General features: G+C 37.6%; 2 protein-coding genes across 7 annotated transcripts in view; one reads left to right on the top strand and one right to left on the bottom strand.

Moving 5' to 3' along the window:
- Positions 1 to 2,190: 2,190 nt before the first annotated feature.
- Positions 2,191 to 21,195, bottom strand: ZCRB1 (zinc finger CCHC-type and RNA binding motif containing 1). The gene is made up of 8 exons (XM_058558492.1): positions 21,113 to 21,195; positions 19,955 to 20,040; positions 17,884 to 17,912; positions 11,903 to 12,014; positions 11,438 to 11,545; positions 8,109 to 8,221; positions 7,932 to 8,007; positions 2,191 to 2,804 (listed from the first exon to the last, which is right to left on the bottom strand). Exons 2-8 carry the CDS (start codon positions 20,036 to 20,038, stop codon positions 2,673 to 2,675), a joined length of 654 nt encoding a protein of 217 aa, XP_058414475.1. The 5' UTR covers positions 20,039 to 20,040; positions 21,113 to 21,195; the 3' UTR covers positions 2,191 to 2,672.
- Positions 21,196 to 21,372: 177 nt separating this feature from the next.
- PPHLN1 (periphilin 1) overlaps positions 21,373 to 23,233 on the top strand; it is a 118,721-nt gene continuing 116,860 nt past the window's right edge. For 2 of the 6 annotated variants that reach the window (XM_058558491.1, XM_058558485.1), the window contains exon 1: positions 21,915 to 22,318. In XM_058558491.1, the coding sequence (XP_058414474.1) occupies positions 22,279 to 22,318 (40 nt within the window). In that variant the 5' untranslated portion in view covers positions 21,915 to 22,278. Of the gene's footprint in view, positions 21,430 to 21,912; positions 22,319 to 23,233 lie in introns of those variants that run through there. The other 4 variants (XM_058558489.1, XM_058558490.1, XM_058558488.1 and 1 more) reach the window with 4 other exon arrangements.

Here is a 23,233-nt window from a genome sequence, read left to right as displayed (position 1 = left end):
TGTCTCAATCCCCTGCCTGAGGTGAATGAGCCTATCTGATAGTGTTCTGGACACAGGCAGGAGGAGACTACAGATCTCATGGTTCAGCATGACTGGGAGGTGGCAGGGAGGGTCTTGGTGAACTAACTGCTCTTTACATGAAATTTTCAACCAGTTATGTTTCTGCATTTGTTTGTGTGGTAAAATATACATAAAATTTACCATTTTAACCAGTTTTAGGTATACAATTTGGTAGCATTAAGTACATTCACAATGTGGCGTAACGATCACCACTATTTATGTCCAAAATTTTTCATCATCCCCAACAAAAACTCTGTACCCATTAAACAATACCACTCCCCTCCCTTCCTCCCAGCTCCTGGCAACCTCTATCTTACTTTCCGTCTCTATAAATTTGCCTACTATTCTAGGTACCTTATATAAGTAGAATCATATAATCTTTCTTCTTTTGTGTCCTTCGTACCTTTTTATTTTTCAAATAACTCAGGCTAAGTAAATGGCCGAAGACCTTCAGCTCTAAGTGGCAATTTGGCCACAGGAACCTAGCTGGGTATGTCTGTCAAAAGAGACTATACGCGTAACTACTATGCATTACTACCTTAGCAGTGGACTTTTCCCATCCATATGCATATATGTATCCACACAATAGTAGGTATTTTGTACTTGACATTATATCCAGTATGTTTTTGCATACCATTAGGAATTCTCTGAAACATTTTAATGCTTCATAATCTATCATTTTGGATGTATCATGCTTTAATTATTTTCTGTTGACATTTAATTATTTCTATTTTGAATTTTAAGTAACAATATATATCTTTGTACATAAATATTTGTATTTCTGATTAGAACCCCAGGATAAAATAGCATGTAATTTCTGGTTCAAACAACAGAACATACTTAATATTTGATACTTATTGTTAAATCACCCTTCAGAAATTCAGTAGTTTTTAATACTACAAGTACTCTCACGTCATTTTCAGCAACACTAAATTTTTTTATCAGATAAAAAATAATGTTCTTCTAGTTGTAATAGATTCTTTAATAACTAATGAATTTTTCATTTTATTTACTGTTTTCATTTTCTATATATTGTTGATGTCACTAACTCATTTTTTCTTTTTTTTGTGAAGATTGGTCCTGAGCTAACACCTGTTGCCAATCTACCTCTTTTGGCTTGAGGAAGAGTGGCCCTCAGCTAACTTTTGTGCCCATCTTCCTCTATTTTTTGTATATGGGACGCCACCACAGCATGGCTTGATGAGTGGTGTAGGTCTGCACCGGGGATCCGAACCCATGAACCCTGGGCTGCCGAAACTGAGCAGCTGAACTTAATCACTGTGCCACCAGGCCGGCCCCCAGTAGCTTATTTTCTATTCTATGTTTTAAGGTATTCATATAAACTTTTCCATAATTTTGTGGCAAATTTTTCCCCGTTTTTTCCTTTGCTTTAAATTTGATGAATTAATAGGTGGAATAGAAAGGAGAATCCAGCATTCCATTGTTTTGTCTGGATTCCTCACTGAAATCTGGAAGATTCTTTGCTGGCTAGTGCTTAACATTTTAATTGGCTTTGTAGTTTTCAAAGCGGAAATATTTTTATTGCTTTCAGTAATTAAAAAACTAATAAATGAGTGTTCTTTTTAAAAGCATTCAAACAGTACAGAAATACACAAAGTAGAAAATTAAAGGCTCCATAATCCCATTCCCATATAACTATCTGCAGAAGGTATGGGAAGATTTAGTCATAAATACAAAGAAATAAAATAACATGAAAAAAAATGAGGCAATTATTAACTTTAGAAAAAATGTAATCACAGCACACTTGTTAGCTCAGAAGTGAACAGTATCTACATGGTCATAGAATAAAAACAATAAATATGGATTTAACAGAAAATTTTAACATAGCCATATTGGGAAGATGGAGGAGGGCAGGGGGGAGTATAGGAGACTGAAAAATTCTCCTTTATCCCTTTATGAATTAAGTTGCAGAAATATATGTATGTACATACGAAAAGAAACAGCTCAAGAAGTTAGTTGCTTCTGGGGATGGAACGTGGTGCCGAGGGGCAGGGCAGACAAATTACTGCTGCTTGGTTTTAGGCTTTTTAGAGCTACTTTATTTTTTATGGGTAATTACAACTTATCTAGATTGAGATAAAGCTAAAAGAAATAAGATGACAAATCACCCATATTTAAAAACAAAATTCTCTTGAAAATTTTATTAACATTTAATAACAATAAATCATCCAGCTTTTTCACACTCTTTATGAAGTTTTTGTTTTAAAGAGGAAATTGATTTCAAAAGTCCTCATGTAAACCAATCAGACACGAATAAACTTTTATAATGAACTTCTCAAACAAATCTTTTTCTTGGGATGACAATAGCTTTACTATGATAGTATTAAGTTTTCTTTTTTATTTAACTGAACTGTTTTCAAGATTAGTGCTCATTAGCAAATCTTGATTTTTATTACTCTGCTAAGGCAAGATAGAAACATGATACTTTTAAATTATTTCTCAATTTCCTATGAAGCATTTTATAGTAAAAAACTATTCGGTACTAAGTGTTCTTATGCTTAAATTCTAAAAGTAATCTTTAGTCTCAACTGAACTTGGTACTCCAAGATTAAAAAAATTTTTTTAATGGTATTTACACAATAAATACAATTTTAATCACTCAGTTCTTCCTCATCACTGAAATATGCGCTTTTCTTTATCCTTGGGCGTCTTGAATCATCTGATGTTGAGGGACCCCCTGAACTGGGTTTCCATTTTTTTTGTTCTTCTTCAATTTTGGCTTGCTGTAATGTGATTCAGAAAACAAACAAAACAGAACAAAACCAGGAACCAGTTTATTATTATTTATGGTGCATTAATTCAAAACACACCACAAGTGCCAACACTCCCTACCCTCCCAGCCCATGCAGACAATTCTCCACCAGGATACCCCTCCCCCACCTGAGTTACGTCCTAGTCTCACCATGTTACTCAAAATTATTCTAGGCAATTACTACTAAGTAACAGGCACATGAAATGAAGCCTATCTGCCATCCCTGCTGGAGGTGGGAATGTCATATAAAATACGACATTCGTTAACTAAAAGGAAAAACAAATTGATGCATGGGTTTACAATTTAACTACATTAAAATAAGTGGTTATATAAAATCAGGAGATTATATGCCCTTCTTCAAAAAATGTTTCATATACAGGCATACTTTGGAGATATTGCGGGTTCAGTTCCAGACCACTGCAATAAAGTGAGTCACACAAAATTTTTGATTCCCCAGTACATATAAAAGTTATGTTTACACTACGGTAGTCTATTAAGTGTGCAAGAAAAACAATGTACATACCTTAATTAAAAAATATTTTATTGCTAAAAAATGCTAAGCATCATCTGAGCCTTCAGTGAGTCATAATCTTTTTGCTGGTGGAGGGTCTTGTCTCGATGTTGATGGCTGCTGACTGATCAGGGTGGTGGTTGCTTAAGGTTGGAGTGGCTTTGGCAATTTCTTAGAATAAGACAACAATGAAATCTGCTGCTTCAATTGACTCTTCCTTTCACAATCGATTTCTCTGTAGCATGTGATGCTGTTTGATAGCATTTTACCCACAGAAGAACTTCTTTCAACATTGGAATCAATCCTCTCAAACCCTGCTGCTGCTTTATCAACTAAGTTTATGGAATATTCTAAATCCTTTGTTGTCATTTCAACAATCTTCACAGCATCTTCACTAGGAGTAGATTCCATCGCAAGAAACCACTTTCTTTGGTCATCCCTAAGAAGCAACTCCTCATCTATTAAAGTTCTATCATGAGATTGCAGCAATTCAGTCATATCTTCAGGCTCCACTTCTAATTTTAGTTCTCTTGCTATTTCCACCACATCAGCAGTTACTTCCTCCACTGAAGTCTTGAACTCCTCAAAGTCATCCATGAGGGTTGAAATCAACTTCTTCTAAACTCCTGTTAGTGTGGATATTTTAACCTCTTTCCATGAAAGACAAATGTTCTTAATGGCCTTTAGAATGGTGAATCCTTTCCAGAAGGTTTTCAATTTACTTTGCCCAGATCCATCAGAGGAATCACTATGAAATGTATTTCTCAATAATGTATTGTATTATATATATTCTTATATATATTTCTTAAATGCATTTCTTAATTAATGAGGCTTGAAAGTCAAAATTACTCCTTGATCCATGGGCTACAGAATGGATGTTGTGTTAGCAGGCATGAAAACAACATTAATTTCATTGTACATCTCCATCAGAGCTCTAGGGTAACCAGGTGCATTGTCAATGAGCAATAATAGTTTGAAAGGAATTTTCTTTTTCTGAGCAGTATGTCTTAAAAGAGGGCTTAAAATGTTCAGTAAACCATGTTGTAAACAGATGTGCTGTTATCAGGCTTTGTTGTTCCATTTATAGAGCACATGCAGACTAGATTTAACATAATTCTTAAGGGCCCTAGGTTTCAGAATGGTAAGTGAACATTGGCTTCAAATTCAAGTCACCAGCTGCATTAGCCCCTAACAAGAGTCAGCCTGTCCTGTGAAGCCAGGCATTGACTTCTCCTTTCTAGCTATGAAAGTTCTAGATGGCATCTCCTTCCGATATAAGGCTGTTTCATCTACATTGAAAACCTTGTTTAGTGTAGCCACTTTCATTAATTATCTTAGCTAGATCTTCTAGATAACTTGCTGCAGCTTCTACATCAGCACTTGCTGCTTCACCTTGCACTTCTATGTTATGAAGATGGCTTCTTCCCTTAAGCCTCATGAACCAACCTCTGCTAGCTTCAAGCTTTTCTTCTGTGGCTTCCTTACCTCTCTCAGCCTTCATAGAATTGAAGAGTTAGGGCTTTGCTCTGGATTAGGTTTTGGCTTAAGGGAAAGTTGTGGCTGGCTTGATTTTCTATCCAGACCACTCAAACTTTCTCCATATCAGCAATAAGGCTATTTCACTTTCTTATCATTCCTGTGTTTACTGGAGTAGCACTTTTAACTTCCTTCAAGAACTTTTCCTTTGCATTCACAACTTGGCTAACTACTTGGCACAAGAGGCCTAGCTTTCAGCCTATCTTAGCTTTTGACATGCCTTCCTCACTAAGCTTAATCATTTCTAGCTTTTGATTTAAAGTGAGAGATGTGCGACTCTTCCTTTCACTTGAACACTTAGAGGCCACTATATTAATTGGCCTAATTTCAATATTATCCTGTCTCAGGGAATAATATTGAAGAACTCCGGGGAGTGGGGGGAATGGCCAGTTGGTGGAACAGTCAGAATACTCACAACAGTTATCAATTAAATTTGCCATCTTGTATGGGTGTGGTTCATGGCACCCCAAAACAATTATAATAGTAACATCAAAGATAACTGATCACAGATTACCATATAAATATAATAATAATGAAAAAGTTTGAAATATTACAAGAATTGCCAAAATGTGACCCAAAGACACAAAGTGAGAAAATGCTGTTGGAAAAATGGTGCCGATAGACTTGCTCAATGCAGAATTGCCACAAACCTCCAATTTGTAAAAAACTTAATATTTGTGAACACAATATCTGCAAAGCACAAAGTGAGGCACAATAAAATGAGGTATGCCTGTACTTGTATTAGGGCCTTTAATGATTAAAAATACATTTTTGGTTTTGTTTTGAAGTGAAGCTTCTTTTAAAATAATATCTTTGATCCAATAAGGGGTTAGTATCCAAAAAATATAAAGAACTCATACAATTCAACAACAAAAAACAATCCCGATTAAAAAATGGGCAGAGGATCTGAATAGACATTTTTCCAAAGAAGACATGCAGATGGCCAACAGGCACATGAAAATATATTCAACATCACTAATTATCTGGGAAATGTGGATCAAAACCACATCACCTCACTCCCGTTAGAATGCCTATTATTGGCGCTGGCCCTGCGGTCTAGTGGTTAAGTTCGGTGCACTCTGCTTCAGCAGCCCAGGTTTGGTTCCCAGTCGTGGACCTACACCACTTGTTGGTGGCCATGCCGTGGCGGTGACCCACATACAAAATAGAGGAAGACTGGCACAGATGTTAGCTTAGGGCAAATCTTCCTCAAGCAAAAGGAGGAAGATTGGCAACAGATGTTAGCTCAAGGCGAATCTTCCTCAGGAAAAAAAAAATGGCTATTATCAAAAAGACAAGAAATAACAAGTGTTGGAGAGGATGTGGAGAAAACGGAACGCTCACACATTGTTGGTGCAAATGCAAAATGGTGCAGCCATTATGGAAAACAGCATGGAGATTCCTCAAAAAATTAAGACTAGGACTACCATAGATCCAGCTATTCCACTGCTGGGTATTTATCTGAAGAATATGAAAACACTAATTTGAAAAGATATGTGCACTCCTGTTTGTTGCAACATTATTTATAATAGCCAAGATATGGAAACACTCTAAGTGCTCATAAATGGATGAATGGATAAAGAAGATGTGGCATATACAGTCATGTGTTGCTTAACGAGGAGGATACATTTTGAGAAATGCGTCAGGTGGTTGCGTCATTGTGTTATCATCATAGACTGTACTTACATAAACCTAGATGGCATAGCCTACTACACACCTAGGCTACATGGCACTAATCTTATGGGACCAGTGTCATATATATGGTACATCATTGACTGAAATGTCATTATGTGGCACATGACTGTATCTACACTGGAATATTACTCAGCCATAATAAAGATAGAATCTTGCTGTTTGCGACAACATGGATGGACCTTGAGAGTATTACATTAAGTAGAATAAGTCAGGTGGAGAAAGACAAATACCATATGATTTCACTCATATGTGGAATATAAAAAACAAGACAAAGAAAAAAACAAAACAAAAACTCATAGAAGGAGACAACAGATTTGTGGTTACCAGAGGGGAAGGAGGGGTGGAAGGGAAAAATGGGTAAAGGGGATCAATTGTATGGTGATGAATGGAAACCAGGCTTTTGGTGGTGAGATGCTGTGATGTATACAGATGTTGAATTATAATGTTGTATACCTGAAACCTGTATAATGTTATAAACCTGAAACCTGTATAATGTTTTAAACCAATGTTACCTCAATAAAAATAGAAAAAAAAAACTGTAAAAAAAAATAAAACAACATCTTTGATTTGATAAAATTTTTTCTGTTGGGCTAAACTCACTTTAATCAAATAGTTCTGCTCAATTCTCATAATGAAAACAGATTAAACATTACAAATGTTGTGGGGCCCTTAAAATCTAGACAGAACCAATGGGAACTTTTCCATCACACTGCTCTAAAGACCTTAGGGAAGGGCCGGCCCCGTGGCTTAGTGGTTAAGTGCGCGCGCTCCACTACCAGCAGCCCGGGTTCGGATCCCGGGCGTGCACCGAAGCACCACTTCTGCGGCCATGCTGAGGCCGTGTCCCACATACAGCAACTAGAAGGATGTGCAACTATGACATACAACTATCTACTGGGGGCTTTGGGGGAAAAAAAAAAAAGGAGGAGGATTGGCAATAGATGTTAGCTCAGAGCTGGCCTTCCTCAGTGAAAAAAAAAAAAAAAAAAAAAAGACCTTAGGGAAATAACCTGTCTCCTAAAGTTTAGGATGTAAAGGGGAAAGATGGAGGTTGCCACGAGATGATCAATAAAGTAAGCAAGGCATATAAAACTATCAACCCAGGGCAGCTATGGCATGGTGCCTTATTTATTTATTTTTTTGGTGAGGAAGATTAGCCCTGAGCCAACATCTGTGCCAGTCTTCCTCTATTTTTGTAGGTGGATGTCACCACACATGGATTGATGAGCTGTGTGTAGGTCCGTGCCTGGGATTGGAGCCCACAAACCCTGCGCCACTGAAGTAGAGCGTGCGAACTTAACCACTATGCCACTGGGCCAACACCAGCATGTGCCTTTTAAAAGGACTATTTAGTACCTGGAAAGCTATGGCCTGACTGAGACTGTCAAGAGCTGGATCTTCCCCTTCGTCTTCACTTTCTTCTACTCCTTCACTAAATTATTTAAAAAAAAAAGAAAATCAGAATGCACTCAGCCAATAGTAAAAAGACAGAAGCAACACAATAATGTATTTAGTAAGAATGGTTATACATACATTTCTTCTTCTGGTTCAGGAATTTTCTTTTTTTTCTTCTTCTCTTTCTTCTTTGGAGGTTCACGTTCTCCAAGCATATTTTTAGGACAGGCATAACTTAAGTGTCCACTTTCCTTTTGTTTCCCATTAAAAAGGAAAGAAAAAATACTATATTTGTTGTGTTATTAACAGAAACTTGCCTGGTACCCTAAGACTAAAAGGTTTTAGAAGTTAAAAAAGAATATTGTCACACTAGGAATATACACAAAGAAATTAACAAAACTCATTATTTTAATATTTGGAGGGAAGAGATTACATTATAACTCCTAATAAACTACTTTAACAATAAGGGAGTATTTCAGCAGTTTCACTAAGAGTAAAAGAAGTATTCTTCCTTCAAACATTTTAAATCTCAAGATTCAGGATATAAAATAATTCAAAATTTAATCAGACCATCTACCTTAAATGTAAAAATTTTAAGGTATTATTTGACAGAATGGGGACAAAATTTCCTGTTAACTTCCAAAATGTTGCTCAACATTCTGTTTTAAAAGTAAATGGAAAATTTAAAGTCTTCCTCACTTTTCCTATTAATTAATTTCATTTTGCTCCTTTTATACCTAGACTATAGCTGCACTGTCCGATTATGGGAGCCACTAGGCATAATTCTCTTGTGGCCACTGAGAACCTGTTTGAGGTGATATGCACGGTAGGGTAAATTACACACTGGATTTTGAAGACAATATGAAAAAAGAATGTAAAATATCCTAATTGTTAAAAATATTAATTACATGTTCAAATGATATTTGGATATATATTGGGTTAAGTAAAAGATAATTTTTACCTGTTTCTTTTTTTAATGTGGCTACTAGAAAATTTAAAATTACATTTATGGCTTGTATTATGTTCACATATTTTTCTTTTTTGGTGAGGAAGATTAGCCCTGAGCTAACACCCATTGCCAATCCTCCTCTTTTTGCTGAGGAATATTGGCCCTGGGGTAACATCTGTGCCATCTTCCTCTAGTTTATATGTGGGATGCCTCCCACAGCATGGCTTGATAAGCAGTGCATCGGTCCACACCTAGGATCTGAACCTGTGAACCCCAGGCTGCTGAAGCAGAGCTTGTGGACTTAACCACTATGCCACCGGGCTGGCCCCATCATTATATATATATTTGACATATACATATGGCTGGACTAGCCATAATATTATAATGAGCCATAACACTGAGTTGTAAAACACAAGACAATGAACTATAGTCATGTGCTGCATAATGATGTTTTTGTTAACAAAGGACCACATATATCATAGTGGTCCCATAAGATTAGTACCATATAGCCTAGGTGTAGTAGGCTATACCATCTAGGTTTGTGCAGGCACACACTATGTTTGCATAATGATGAAATCGCCGAACAATGTATTTCTCAGAAGTATTCCCGTTGTTAAGCAATGCATGACTGTATAATCTGTACATTAGGTCCCTAAAATACATTTAAGAAATCCTATGTGAGAATGACAGAGTGGGGAGAGACTAAGCCAGGATTAGAACAACAGAAGAGAAAAACAATCATGCTTTTTAAGTATATTTCACAAAGTATCAAATAGTCTGTGTCCTTTGTATACCTGGGGACATGGCTGAACCGGAGAGGTGTTATTGTCAATGAAGTACTGAGAGAAGGTACTTAGAGAAACATTTTCCAAACTGTTTTTGGAATAATGGTATACCAAAAAATGTTAACATATCCCATATTAAAAAAAAAGGATTTAATAGTGAAATAACTTTGGGAAAAACTAGGCTAAATAAATGTAAACAGATTTTTTGGGGGAGGGAAATTTAAGAAATATAAAAATTTAAAAGTATAACAAATCTATGGATCTATAAATTAAAAACAAAGATTAACAGATTCATCCATGATTTCTCAGATAGTTTGATATTTACTGTGAATATGATACATACTAATCTATCTGACCATAACTACTCCTCCCTTCCCTCTTTTCTTTTCTTTATTAACAAAACTCAGGACTCTAGAACACAGTTTCTGGAACATTAACTTAAGAGGTGAGAATCACAGGTTAGAATCACAGAATGTGATTCTGTCAATCAGAATGTGATTGACAGAATATACCCAGGGCCCTGCTTGCTCTCTCTTTCTTCTCATCCACCCACCCACCCACCCATCCATCCATCCATCCATCCATCAGTCTATCTGTTTATCTCTATATCTTTTGGGGGAGGGAGAGGTAGGGAGCGGCAGTGGGGAAAGGACCCCAACACATTTCTTTATGTTTTCCACGTGATTTTGTAGCCAGGAAAATGTCTCTCAGTAATCCTCTCCCCATTAATACCTCTGGATTCTTTTTTAAAAAGTATTTCAGGGCCGGCCCCGCGGCTTAGTGGTTAAGTGCGCGCGCTCTGCTAGTGGCGGCCCAGGTTCGGATCCCGGGCACGCACCGACTCACCGCTTCTCCGGCCATGCTGAGGCCGTGTCCCACATACAGCAACTAGAAGGATGTGCAACTATGACATACAACTATCTACTGGGGCTTTGGGGGGAAAAAAAAAAAAAGGAGGAGGATTGGCAATAGATGTTAGCTCAGAGCCGGTCTTCCTCAGCAAAAAGAGGAGGATTGGCACGGATGTTAGCTCAGGGCTGATCTTCCTCACACACACAAAAAATAAAATAAAAAAAAATAAAATAAAAAGTATTTCATATAGGCATTTTGGAAACTGAGAGTAATGAGACCCAGACTGAAGTTCTCTTGGTACCATTATGGGCCTTGTGCAAAACTGTTCTCTGGCTATATCTTTCCTAATCACCAAAGGTTTAGATGGATAACAAGAGAGGATGGGAATGAGGTAAGAAAATTTGGGTACAGTTCAGTTACAAAACATTAGCAGTACTAATAGGAATAATAATATCCTAATTAATATTCCTAATAAACACAATATCCCATAGAGGATAGGTCATATGATAATGTTTACACTGAACTGTAATGCTTAAACACTGACAAAATATTATAGAAACAGGTAATATCCTATTACCACAAAAATTTATGCATCACTATAATCTTTCAAGACAGTAATATAAGTAATTAGTCTAACTTTTTTTCATCTAACAATTTTCAAAGATTTACAAACTGGAGAAAATACCACTCTATATTACCCAGCTCAGGTTATCTTTACATACTGCGTTTCAATTGAGTTTACTTAGATGAGTCTACAGTTCCAAAGAGAACAACTTTCATAACTCAGTTTTAGCCAGAAATTTTGGAGAGCACAAATAAAACACTGAAAAGTATCTTAAACTAAACTATGGGAAATTACATTAAGTGTTAGGTATACTCACCCCACATTCATAACACTTAGATTTATCAAAGTAGTTTCGTCTTCGGATAAACTCAGCTGCTCTTCCATTGTCAATAGCAATGCTTGCTTTTATCACTCTACCAAATAACTAAACCGGAGAGAAATGTTAAATGCACGAGGACGTATTTCACTGAAACCTAAAACTGCAGTTATTTGATCTCATTTCCTCAAACCTTCAATTCCATTTTATTTTTTAGGTTATTTTAGCAATTGCCTACTCAGGTGTGACAAATTTTATCCTGTAGAATGGATTCTTGTTTCTTAGATTCCACCAATGTTGTGGGAATCCAGTACAGTTTGACCTCTTTTCTTTCCCATAAGTTAAATTCCCTCAGAATCTACTGATATCCTTCAGACTTGACCATCCACTGCATCCCCACATTTTTGGCCTGGATGAACACAAAGGCTTTTGGGTTAAAGAGCTTGCTGGGAATGAATGGCTTACCTGCTTGTTGTTTATTGCCCTGGTACAGTTTTGTGCAGAGTCTTTATCCAAAAATAAAATAAATGCAACCCCTTTACTCTTCCTGGTATCTTTATCTTTCATAATAGTAACCCTTAAAGCATAAACAAAAAACCAGTTAAAAATAATGAGGCAGCAATAAATAAAACAGATATTAATAAATACTTGGAAAACTCAAGTGTTCAAAAAAGGGTTAATAAAACACAAAGTAAGAGAAATTAATACATTTGACAAATCAGTTATCTCTTCAAAGTCATGGGATATCAAGAAGAATGGAAATGAGAAACTGTGATACTGACTTAACACAAGTGAGCACAGCTATGATTAGGAGTATCTGATAAATCAAACATTAATCAGATGTTGAAGGATGAAGTAAAGAGATTACAGAGACAACGGACTCTTGAAGAGTAAGCGTAATTCCTCTTCTCTACTAACTCCCTCACCACGCAGAAAAAAGCCAAAACAAAACTAAGGTATTCTTATTTTTTTCTAGGTTTTAGAATCTAACTATATTCTTAATATTCTTTTAAAGAATCTCCAGTTCTGTGGTTCTTAGCCACACCACCCAAGGAACCTAAGTGATAGCAATGGTGATAAGAGCTCAGAGCCTGCTCTTTCTTCAGACCTCTTACGCATCCCTAGTCCTGTGACCCTTGCTCATCATATGTCATTAAATATAGTTTAAAAAACAATGTTCAATAGGGCTCTTTGGAGAAATGGCTGATTCCAAGGCTGGGACAGGTAGGTACAAGATGAACTTGGAACATCTTGTTATGCCAGAAAGGAAGTACTTAAAAAGAAATGATGGGGCATGGCACAAGAATACAGAAGCCAGATAGAAGGAGCTCCCATTGGCCAAATCTAGGACAATTTGAGTACCAATTAAGTATAGTAAATGAATTAGAAACCATAGTTAAAAGGAGGAATTCATAAGTTCATGTCAATAATAGATAAATAAACACGGGAGAAGGCAGGGTTCTTGCTTACAGCAGAATGCCAAGGGATGACTGGTGAATGTAGAGTGCTGGAGTTGGAAAGTCAGCATTTACAACAATCATGGTAAAGACTGGATCAGGCAAGAATTATCAACAAATGCTAAATCTAACATGAAATTTTTATGTGGAACAGGATATTTCATTGTCTTAAGAGTGTCTCCCACAGGCTGCTTATTAGTTGCAAAGGGGAAAAAAAGTAATTATACAGTGGAAAAATTGGTCAACACCTTGACTGGGTGATCAAAATTAGTATCACTAATGAGGGACAGATGGACACTGTATGAATCCAGATGTGATACCCTCAGAACACAACATCACCTAAACAGTATACCAGCCAAGACTATTTAACCCCAACCTAATCATGAGGCAACATCAGAAAAACACAAAATGAGGGGATAAAAAAGATGGGAGAGGGGCCGGCCCGGTGGCGCAAGCGGTTAAGTGCGCGCGCTCCGCTGCGGCGGCCCGGGGTTCGCTGGTTCGGATCCCGGGCGCGCACCGACGCACTGCTTGGTAAGCCATGCTGTGGCGGCGTCCCATATAAAGTGGAGGAAGATAGGCACAGATGTTAGCCCAGGGCCATCTTCCTCAGCAAAAAAAGAGGAAGATTGGCGGATGTTAGCTCAGGGCTGATCTCCTCACAAAAAAAAAAAAAAAAAAAAAAAAAAAGATGGGAGAGAGCTATATTCTTCATAAATGTTCCAGATTAAAGGAGGCTAAAAAGATAAGACAGTTAAAATCAACATCTAATTCTAGACTGGATCCTGTACTAGAGGGAAAAAATTCTATGTGGGACATTATTAGGTCAAGTGATAAAATCAGAACATGGACGGTTGATTCAGTAAAAGTATTTAACCAGTATAAATTTATGAATTTGGTGACTGTACTATGGTTATATAATATATAACCCTAATTTTAGGAAATACACACTGACATATTTGAGTCAAGGGCAATGATGTTTGTAACTTACCTTTAAATGACTCACAAAAACTGTGTATACACACACATACATATATACACACACGTACGCATTTCATATATACACACACACACACATAATTAACACACATGGGGAGAGAGAGTGCAAATGGTAAAGTAAATGGGGTAAAATGTTAACAACAGGTAAATTTGGGTAAAGGATATTTTGATGTTCTTTGTACTATTTTTGCAACTTTTTATAAATTTGCAATTATTTCCAAATAGTAAAAAAAAGAAGACAAAAAAAGACACAGCTTAATAATTTTCTAAAACCTGAATTAAGAGGAAAACAGACAAGAGGACAAAAATGAATAAATAAAAATATTACACTTCACATATTAACTTTGGGTATAGGTACTTAGTTATTAGAATGAAACTAGTAAAAAGATGCCACTATATTAAGAAAAGAGATGTCTTATTTCATTCAAAAAAGAAATAATTAATGGGCAAGTAAAATGGTTTTGCATCTGTTTATTCACTGGGCTTAGGAAAGAAGAGAAGCCAAGCACTTGATGATGCTCAAGTGTAGACTGGTTCTCTTCAAGGTCACCACAGTTATTGGGGATATGCAGGAAAGTTTTTAACCAATTTTAAAAGAAATATGAAATAAGATGGTTGCTTTAACTTTTTGGAATTTTCACGTTTGTGAAGGTCAGTTAAAGTCACAAATCTTTTTTTTTTTTTTTTAAGTAGTATTTCAGAAGTATTAGCTTTCTAAGTCATCCTCAGTTAATAATCTCTCTCATCTAGTCCCTCTTTTCCATTTGTGCTCTTTTCTACAGTGGACAAGAAAATTACTGTTTCAATACTGTATTCTTACTGGTTCCCTTGATGTTAATTCTCTCTCATATGCTGGTGGAAGAGTCTTACACTCAAAGAATAAATAAAATCACATCATTCCTTTGCTTAAAAATCTTTGGTTATTTAAATTGCCTATTCTTAAATTGCCTATTCCAGCAATCAATATCATTTATGATTTGGCTCCCTCTTCCCTCATCTTTCACTGGTCCTTCTCACTCACAAACTAGCAGGTCTAGCCATAACAAACCACTCAATGTTCACAGAGCATGGCTTGAACTTCCCTAAATTGGTGCCTCTGTTCACATGACTTCTATCTTCTTTCAACTCTCAATCATTGCCCATTAGAATTTTACTCATTCTTTAGGGTTCAGAACAAGTAAGTTCTCTAATCACTCTAACTGGAATTAATTTCTGCTTCTTTCTGCTAGTCTCTACGAAATAATCCATTTATGTATAAACAATGCCTCATCTCATCTATTTTAATATAAACTCCTTTAAGGTTGTCTCTGTAACTTCTATTAAGCCTAGCTCAATATGAAGTAAAACAAAAAGATAGATACAAATGGGAAAGTAGTTTCTCAAAAGTTGCATCTATTTGTTATTCATGTGGTCATCCAGTCACTGCACTAGCCTCAAGCCCAGGCACTAAGCACTGATAAGATAAAGGCATTAACATGAGGTTTTTACCCTCAGGAAAAAGCTTAGTGTCTAGAGGCAGAGAGAGACCTATAAAACAATTACAATACACTACTTTGACAGAGATACTTTCTACGGTAACAGAAAAAAATTATTACACCAAAGATTTGAAAGGACAAATCTAGGATGATTCCTATGTTTCCAGCACGGGAAAAGAGGTAGATGATGGCACCATTTCCTGATATAAGGTGTAAGATGTACTCATTTAAGCACATAGTATGAGGCAGACACTATTCTGGGAAACCTGGGGTGTCATCCATAACACTCCCCTATTGCTCACACAACCTTTATATACAAAGTAAGTATATCACTAAGTATTACCCATTTTACTGCCTAACAATCTCTCAAATCTGACCATCTCTCAAATCTGACATGTCTTTACCTCTCCATCTGTACCATCTTAGTCCAAATTCCTCCCCTGGGCTACAGTCACAGCTTTTGGACTGATTTCCCTGCAGCTGCTCTTGTTCTCCTCCTATCCAATATCTACATTCAAGTCAGAATAAGATCCTGAAAATTCAAATCATGTCACTCCCTCATTTAAAATTCTTTAACGGATTCCTGGTGCTCTTAGGATGAAAATCAAGTATCATGTAACATGGCCAAGAAACAAGATTAGGCACTTGTTTCCATCTCTGGACCCATCTTGTGCTTTCTCCTTTTGCTCACTCATCTCTAGTCATATTGGCCTTCTTTCTGTTACTTGATCTCACTTTATTTTCTCTTGCCACAGGGTCTTTGCGCAAGCTATTCCCTCTACCTGAAATGTTCCTCCTCCCTTTCTTTCTGCCTACTTAACTCTTACTCAGACTTTAGGTTTCAACTCAAAGGATACTGACTTAGGTAAACCTACCCTGACTCTCTAGACTAGATCAGATCTTCCCTGTTTATAGGTGCTTATAACTCTGTATCTTTAACTTCATAGCATTCTCATGGTTTATAATTATATATTTATATGGAAATTTATTTAGAGATTCTGACAGACAAGGAAAAACTAAGAAAAGGTAATGGTACTTAGCAAGTAGGCATTGGAATCAAACTGTTGGATTCAAATCTTATCTCCACCACTAACTAGCAGTATGATTTTATGTTTACCGTGTGGTTCAGTTTTGTCATTTACAATATTGGGATAATAATAGTATCTACCTTAAAAGGTAGTTGTGAGAATTTAATAAGATAATATGTGTAAAGAAATTAGAACAACGCTTAGCATATTTATGTGCTCACTGTTACATATCATTAGTGTTTTGATTGATAATGATGACTGTTCAAAATTCTCAAGACCCCAAAATGTACCTAGAAGCATGTTTGATCGTTTTTTAATAAAGAAGTTTAAAAGAAGTTAACCTCAGAATGCAAATCAAAAGCTAGAAGAAAAACAACTAGTCAAGATAAATATGCTCTAAATTCTTGGGATTTTAAATATGATTTTAAATTTATACCACAATATACATTGGTTAAAAGATAGTTACAATGACAGTCTCTTGCTTTTACTTCTTTGCCCCATAATATAGTTGCTAAGCCACGGGGCCGGCCCCCTTTTTTTTTTTTTTTTAAAGATTTTATTTATTTATTTTTTTCCCCCCCAAAGCCCCAGTAGATAGTTGTATGTCATAGCTGCACATCCTTCTAGTTGCTGTATGTGGGACGCGGCCTCAGCATGGCCGGAGAAGCAGTGCCTCGGTGCGTGCCTGGGATTTGAACCCGGGCCGCCAGCAGCGGAGTGCACGCCCTTAACCACTAAGCCACGGGACCGGCCCTTGATTGGTTTAAAACAGTGAATTAAATGAGAACCTCAAGTTCCTTTGATCCTTTCTTAACTCTCAGCCCCAACTGATATTATCATTCCTACCATTTCTGTATGTTTCTAGTCTTTCCAATGATATCTAAACTTTCTATGAAAGCATAGAACACATTTTCTATTTATTTATCAGTCTCATGAGCACTTTGCATGTCATATGCATTGAGATATTTGTTTTTACATTCTATTTATTTGACAAATGATAATCCATTTATAGTACACTTGATAACACACCTAGTAACCAAAATGTATGTTTAATTGGAGGCTTTAATTTATGTCTTATGTTGGATAACAGAATCAGTTTTAGTTCTTAGTAATATTATAAAAAATTATATCATTTAAATAAATTATGATATATAAAGAAATACCATGAAATCATTAAATATGAGGATGTATCTTTATAGGAAATGGAAAGATATTTATGATATAATGTCAAGTTAAAAAAAGACAACAAAATTGCATGTACAGAACTGAGTCTTTTAAAAAATCATCTATACATGTTTAGGTACACAGAAAAATGACTGAAATATACATAAAAATGTTAACAGTAGTATTTTCATTTTCTTTGTTATATCATATCAAATATCTATTTTATAGAAAAATAGTAAATCTACTTCCATTAAAAAAATAATGGAGAAGTAAATTCAGATAAGCTTTTAAATGAAGTTTCAAAATTTGATGTGAATACTTACTTTACAACTTTGCCATACTTGGAAAATATCTGAAACAAAAGACCACATGATAATTTACACTTTAATTTAAAATCATAAAAAAATTAAAATTTCAGGTTATAAACTATAACAAAGAATGTGGTCAGTGTATGAAAAATTTTAACTTTTAGTCTATAAGGCAGGTCCTAGAAGATATATTTTTTTAGTGACTAGAATAATATTCTTATTTTTGTTATTGAAGTCACAGTTATCTGCCTCAGTTCCTAAATTTCTGACAAAAGAGTCCATACAGAGAAAAAAAACCCAACACTTTTCATGTGTGGCAGAGCGAAGGCACACACATTACACAGCTGTTGTGTTCCTGTAGTATATCCATGACAACTATCAAGATCACCGTGGCTCCAGAAAAACCTTATGCTTCAGATACTAATGTAGTGGACTATCACTATTCCTAGCCTATCCCCACCCAATCAAGCAACCACTGTTTCAGAAGACAGATCCTTAAACTACTTATAAAACATAAAACAAAAAAGCTTCTATAATGAAAAATTCATTCCCATCCAGTCTCCTTCTGCCCACCCTTAACACGTTGATGGAACTCTATAGTTGGCCCTTTCTTCACTTGTACTTCGACATCTTCACTCTAAGCAATCTCATCTATTTCCACTGTTTCAGCCACTACCTATATACTAATAGTTCCTATTTACTATATAACACTTCTTAGAAAAGTCTTTTAGACTACATTAATATATGTAATCAGTAAGAATAAATTTTTGAGGTCTACGATTAAGTTGTGTAATGCTGGAATGTAGTATAACCAGATTGCAGTGTTAGCAACAGTGAATTCTGAAGACTAATACAGTTTTCTGTATACCACTTTCTAATGGCTTCTCATTTCACTCAGAGTCCTTACCATTATCTATGTAGGCCCCATAAGGCACCCCTGGATGGGCTTACTTCTGACTGCCCCTCCTCTTCCATCCACCTGATTGACTCTGTGCCTGAAATGCTTCTCTCCAAGGCATCTGCAGAGCTGCCTCTTACTTTGAGTCTTTACTCAAAAGTCACCTTCTTAATAAAGGTTTTAGACCACCCATGTAAAATTTCACCTCCATTCCCAACCTAACATTTAATAACCCTCCTTTCCTGCTTTATTTTTTCTCCTCATAAAAAGGAGAAACATCTTAGCATTTAACAAACAATATCATTTGCTGTTTTTATATTTCACATTGTCTATCTTGCTATATTTTAGTGCCAAGAGGGATTTTCATCTTTTTGGTCACTGTGTAAGAGTGCTCAGCATATAGTAAGCATTCAATAAATAAAGAAATGTCTCTATTTCCATGTAAGGAAGAAAGCTAAAGTTTATTTTCTCCCCAGTTCTTTGAGACTCAAGCTATCTTAATCAAGTAATTAATCAAGTATTATGTAGCACCTATGCAGCATCTCTCTACTTAACATCTACCCAAAGTATTAGGGAAAAGAGGGCACACTTGACAGAAAGGATTCATGTCATTCCTTTCAGTTTCTCTCAACCACCCATCTGCAGGACAGGCACAGCAGGGAATTTTTTTCTCTGTAAGGTAAAGAAGTGAAAAAAGATGCCAGACGGGCTTTTTCTCCCCCTCAATCACCTCTATCCTGAACTGAAAACAAAATTTATTAAATTATTAAGTTTCTGCCACATCCATAAATTAAGATATACTTTCAGAATTTGAGGCTTAGGAAAGAGATCTGTTTGCTTCCATCAGCCCTTTCCTCCAAAACCTCCACCCTACTACCAGTTTCAAAAGCCAAGTAAGCAAGCAGGAAAAATCAGCCTATCACAAGTTGCTCCCACTTCATTATCCTAGCCACGTCTTCTGTGTTATCAAGAACTTGTTACTCTCTATAAAAGCACTGCAAATTCTCTTCGGAAATTAAAGTGTCTAATTTTTATCACTTACCTTTGCAATAGAGGTCTTTGGTATTGATGGTTTAAGTGCATTGCAAGGTACTTAATAAGAATTTTGCTAAGGAGAACTGTTTGCTTAAGCTATATCTGTATCTCAAATAGAGAATTCAGTAGATAACCATACTAAAATCTACTTACCCGGTATAAGTCATTGTTGGTCAGGGAAAAGGGCAAGTTGGATACATACACTGTGCTTTTACTTGGGGCCAATCCACCACTCATTTCTAAAAAGGAAAACAAACTTAGTGGCAATTTAAACCAGAAATCATTCATTCCAAGTAAAACCAATACAGGCAATCACTGATGTAATTATGTCAGATTTATACACCTTCCCTACTTCTTAGTAATAGATAGGAACAGTGACTGCAGCTGGGTGAATTAAGAAATTCCTTTTCTCCAGACACCACTTAAAAGAGTCTTCTTTCAAGTGGATTATTTACATTAACCCTTTCAGTGCTGGATGATGGTGTGAAGGCAGAGGTGAGTTTTAAATAGATGAAGGAAAAACAGGTTACTCTTAACCTACCCTCACACTAAGAGCAAGAAAGTGCTTTCAAATATGCACAATACCTTGCCTACCTACATCAGGAAGAGCCCAGGAGCTCAGAAAGAACCTTAGCCATTGATTTTCACTAATACTATGGATGGGTACCTTGTTGTTTGTCTTAATCTTTTTCGCTGGAGTGGTGTTCAGAGGAAATTTTAGCCTCACATTTTGATGATGTAAATAAACTTCTTTCGAATCACTAATTTAGAATATTATTGCTAAATTATGAAATGATACATTTTGTTATATGAATAGGTTTCCGTGCCTTGAAGGATACTGACCCGTATATGTATTTTTAAGTTTACAAGTATAATCTGTAACGAATTTTCACAGCGTAGTTTACAGTCAGCAAATTATCTGTGAAAATTATATCGGACTCAACCAAGTTCAAGTTTCCTATTTCAAAAGCGTTTGTGGCGCGTATTTAAGATGGGGGTACGGATTATCACTAATGGCAAAATACTGACTGTAAGGCGTGCCAACTCGCGAAGTAATGGGAAAACTGCTTGATGCTCGGCATTTGGGGGGGGGATTATTTAGAGAACTTCAAGAACTCAACATCGACAGGTCGCTTTTTAAAAGTTTCCTATTGGACACTCTTTACACGTTAGCCGCTCTGGTGAGAATGCGAGGGCAGGTAAAGGTCCTGGAATAAAAAGGGTGGCGGGAGAGGGGGGGCAAATCGTTTCGGCGACCAGGTCTGGGGAGCTGCCCGCAGGGAGAAAGGCCGCAGCCGAGGAGGCGTTTACCTTCAAGTGGGGCGGGCCTGGGAGACAAAAAGAGCGCGAGCCGTCGGCTCAGCTGGGGCTCAACCCCGACTCTTCCTCGCCCCTCGCAGCTGCCTTGGCATCACGCGTCCTGGGATGGGTCAGGCGCCGGAGAGCAGAACGCAGTAGGAGCGACAGCAGCAGCACCTCCTCCCGGCTCTCGCCAGACCCAGGCCCCGGAGGCGGGCCCAGAGGCGGGCGCTCTTGTGACGTCTCTGCGCGCGCCGGAAGTGCCGGCCTGAGAGAGCGGCGACGGGCGGACGAGTGGATTTGCGGGCTCTCCCGGCGGCCCAGAGTCGGTGAGCGCGTTTTAGTTTTCCAGGAGGCGAAGGGGGACGGGCGCGCGGGCTGCTACACCCGGGGGGAGCGGGCGGGCGTTTTCCGTGGCGGCACCTGGAGTCTCCCGCTGCATTGGAATCGTGCAACAATTCTGCCCCTGCGGTTGAGGGTGGAGAGACGCAGTGGAGTTTGGAATAAAGGAAACTGAGTCTGAGATATAGGGTCGCTTCTCTTTAGCGCCTTAGTATGCAGAAAGAGCACTAAACTAGGTAACTTCAATGACCCGAGATCAGTTGGGAAGTCAGTAAATTTACTGAATGTGCTCGACGTACCCAGTTCGGTGTTAGGCACGTTGAGAGCTACAAAAAAGTGTAAAACAGGCCTTTTTCTGGCGGATAAATCAGTCTAGTTGGGGAGACAAGGTCAACTTGAGGAGACTTGGATTCACAGAACGACTCGTCTTGAGTATTGGTATGAACACATGTTGAACTTCTTGGCACCTTTTCCCTTCCTGTAAATCTATAATGGGCACACTGCTTTTTCTCTAAGAGGCTGTAAACAGGCCCATCATTCCTACAGAAAAATCAGAAAATAATGCAAGGTAGTTTATACTTAACTTCTACCCACCAGCACACACAGACCAGGCCTCTAACCACTCCCTGGGAGCCTGCGTGTCAGCAGCCTGGAACCCAGAGCCTCTCCTGGAGCCTGCACAATCAATCCAGACTGAAGCCGATGTCTTCTAGAGAGAAGGACGTGCAATCCAGCCAGGGCGCAGCTGAATTTTGAGGGGCCTGAATCCCTCTGCGTCCACCAGGGGACCGCTGGGACTAATTCTCTTGGCAAACTTGTGGCCAGCCAAAACTACCATGCTTCACATTCCCGTTATCCTTGGTTACCGCCCAAGATGTAAGCCCCTTTGGTCTTCTATGCTACCTCCTCATCCCCTTGCTGCTTTGTGCTTCCCCTCCCTGGATTTAGGCTATCACTGCTTCTCCCTCTATTTCTTCCACATTTCACCTGCTTTCTGAAATCTCTATTCCTTGCTTAACAAACTCTTTTACATATTCAACTTCTTTACGGTAATTCTCTTTCGTCTCCTGACCCTAACTAACGCCTGGCTTTTCCCTCCAGCTCTTTCAATTGAGCCCTTTCTCAGATACCTACATTTAAGGTTGAGTCATGGCTCTAACTATATTGAATTGATTTCGCTTCCTCAAAATACTTTTTTCTCTCCTCAGAGTCTTTGGAAAGGTTCTTTTCTCGCTCTATGGCATTTAATTTCTCTGAATCCTCCCCTACCTCTTTCTGGATAATTCTTGTACTGCTAAAGATCTCGGTTTAGCTGTCGCTTTCTCTGAGGGGTATTCCCTAATTTCCCTTAGACAGAGTTAGGTATCCTTGCCATGTGCTATTAAGTGCCCTCCTCTTCCCTCATCATGGCACTTATCATGTATCCTAATTGCTTATCTCTGCCTTTCCTACTAAGTTAGGCTATGGAGGAGGGACTGCATTTGTCTTGTTTGTTTATTTTTGTAATTCCAGTGCCTAATAGGCAGTTAGGTATCTCTTGAATGACTGCAGTTGCTGCAGGTATAGTCTCACAAGTCAGGCAGTTAGTTGCCACGTCATCTCCTGACCTTAAAATGAAAGGACTTTGGAAAGGGCTCATGTGCTACTCAGCTACAGCTGATTGTGGCCATATGAGAATATGATCCCAGTGTGGCCAGAGCATCCAGTTTTTTTCAAGAAAAGTTGGAAATACAGTTTTCTAAAGTGATATCTCCCAGTTTTTAAGTGTTTTCAATGGGATAAAATTTTATT

Source organism: Diceros bicornis, chromosome 17, assembly GCF_020826845.1.
Source record: "Diceros bicornis minor isolate mBicDic1 chromosome 17, mDicBic1.mat.cur, whole genome shotgun sequence".
In the NCBI taxonomy this organism is placed as follows: Eukaryota; Metazoa; Chordata; class Mammalia; order Perissodactyla; family Rhinocerotidae; genus Diceros; species Diceros bicornis.
The sequence above is the reverse complement of the archived record's forward strand: the minus strand, read 5'-3'. Positions and strand labels throughout refer to the sequence as shown.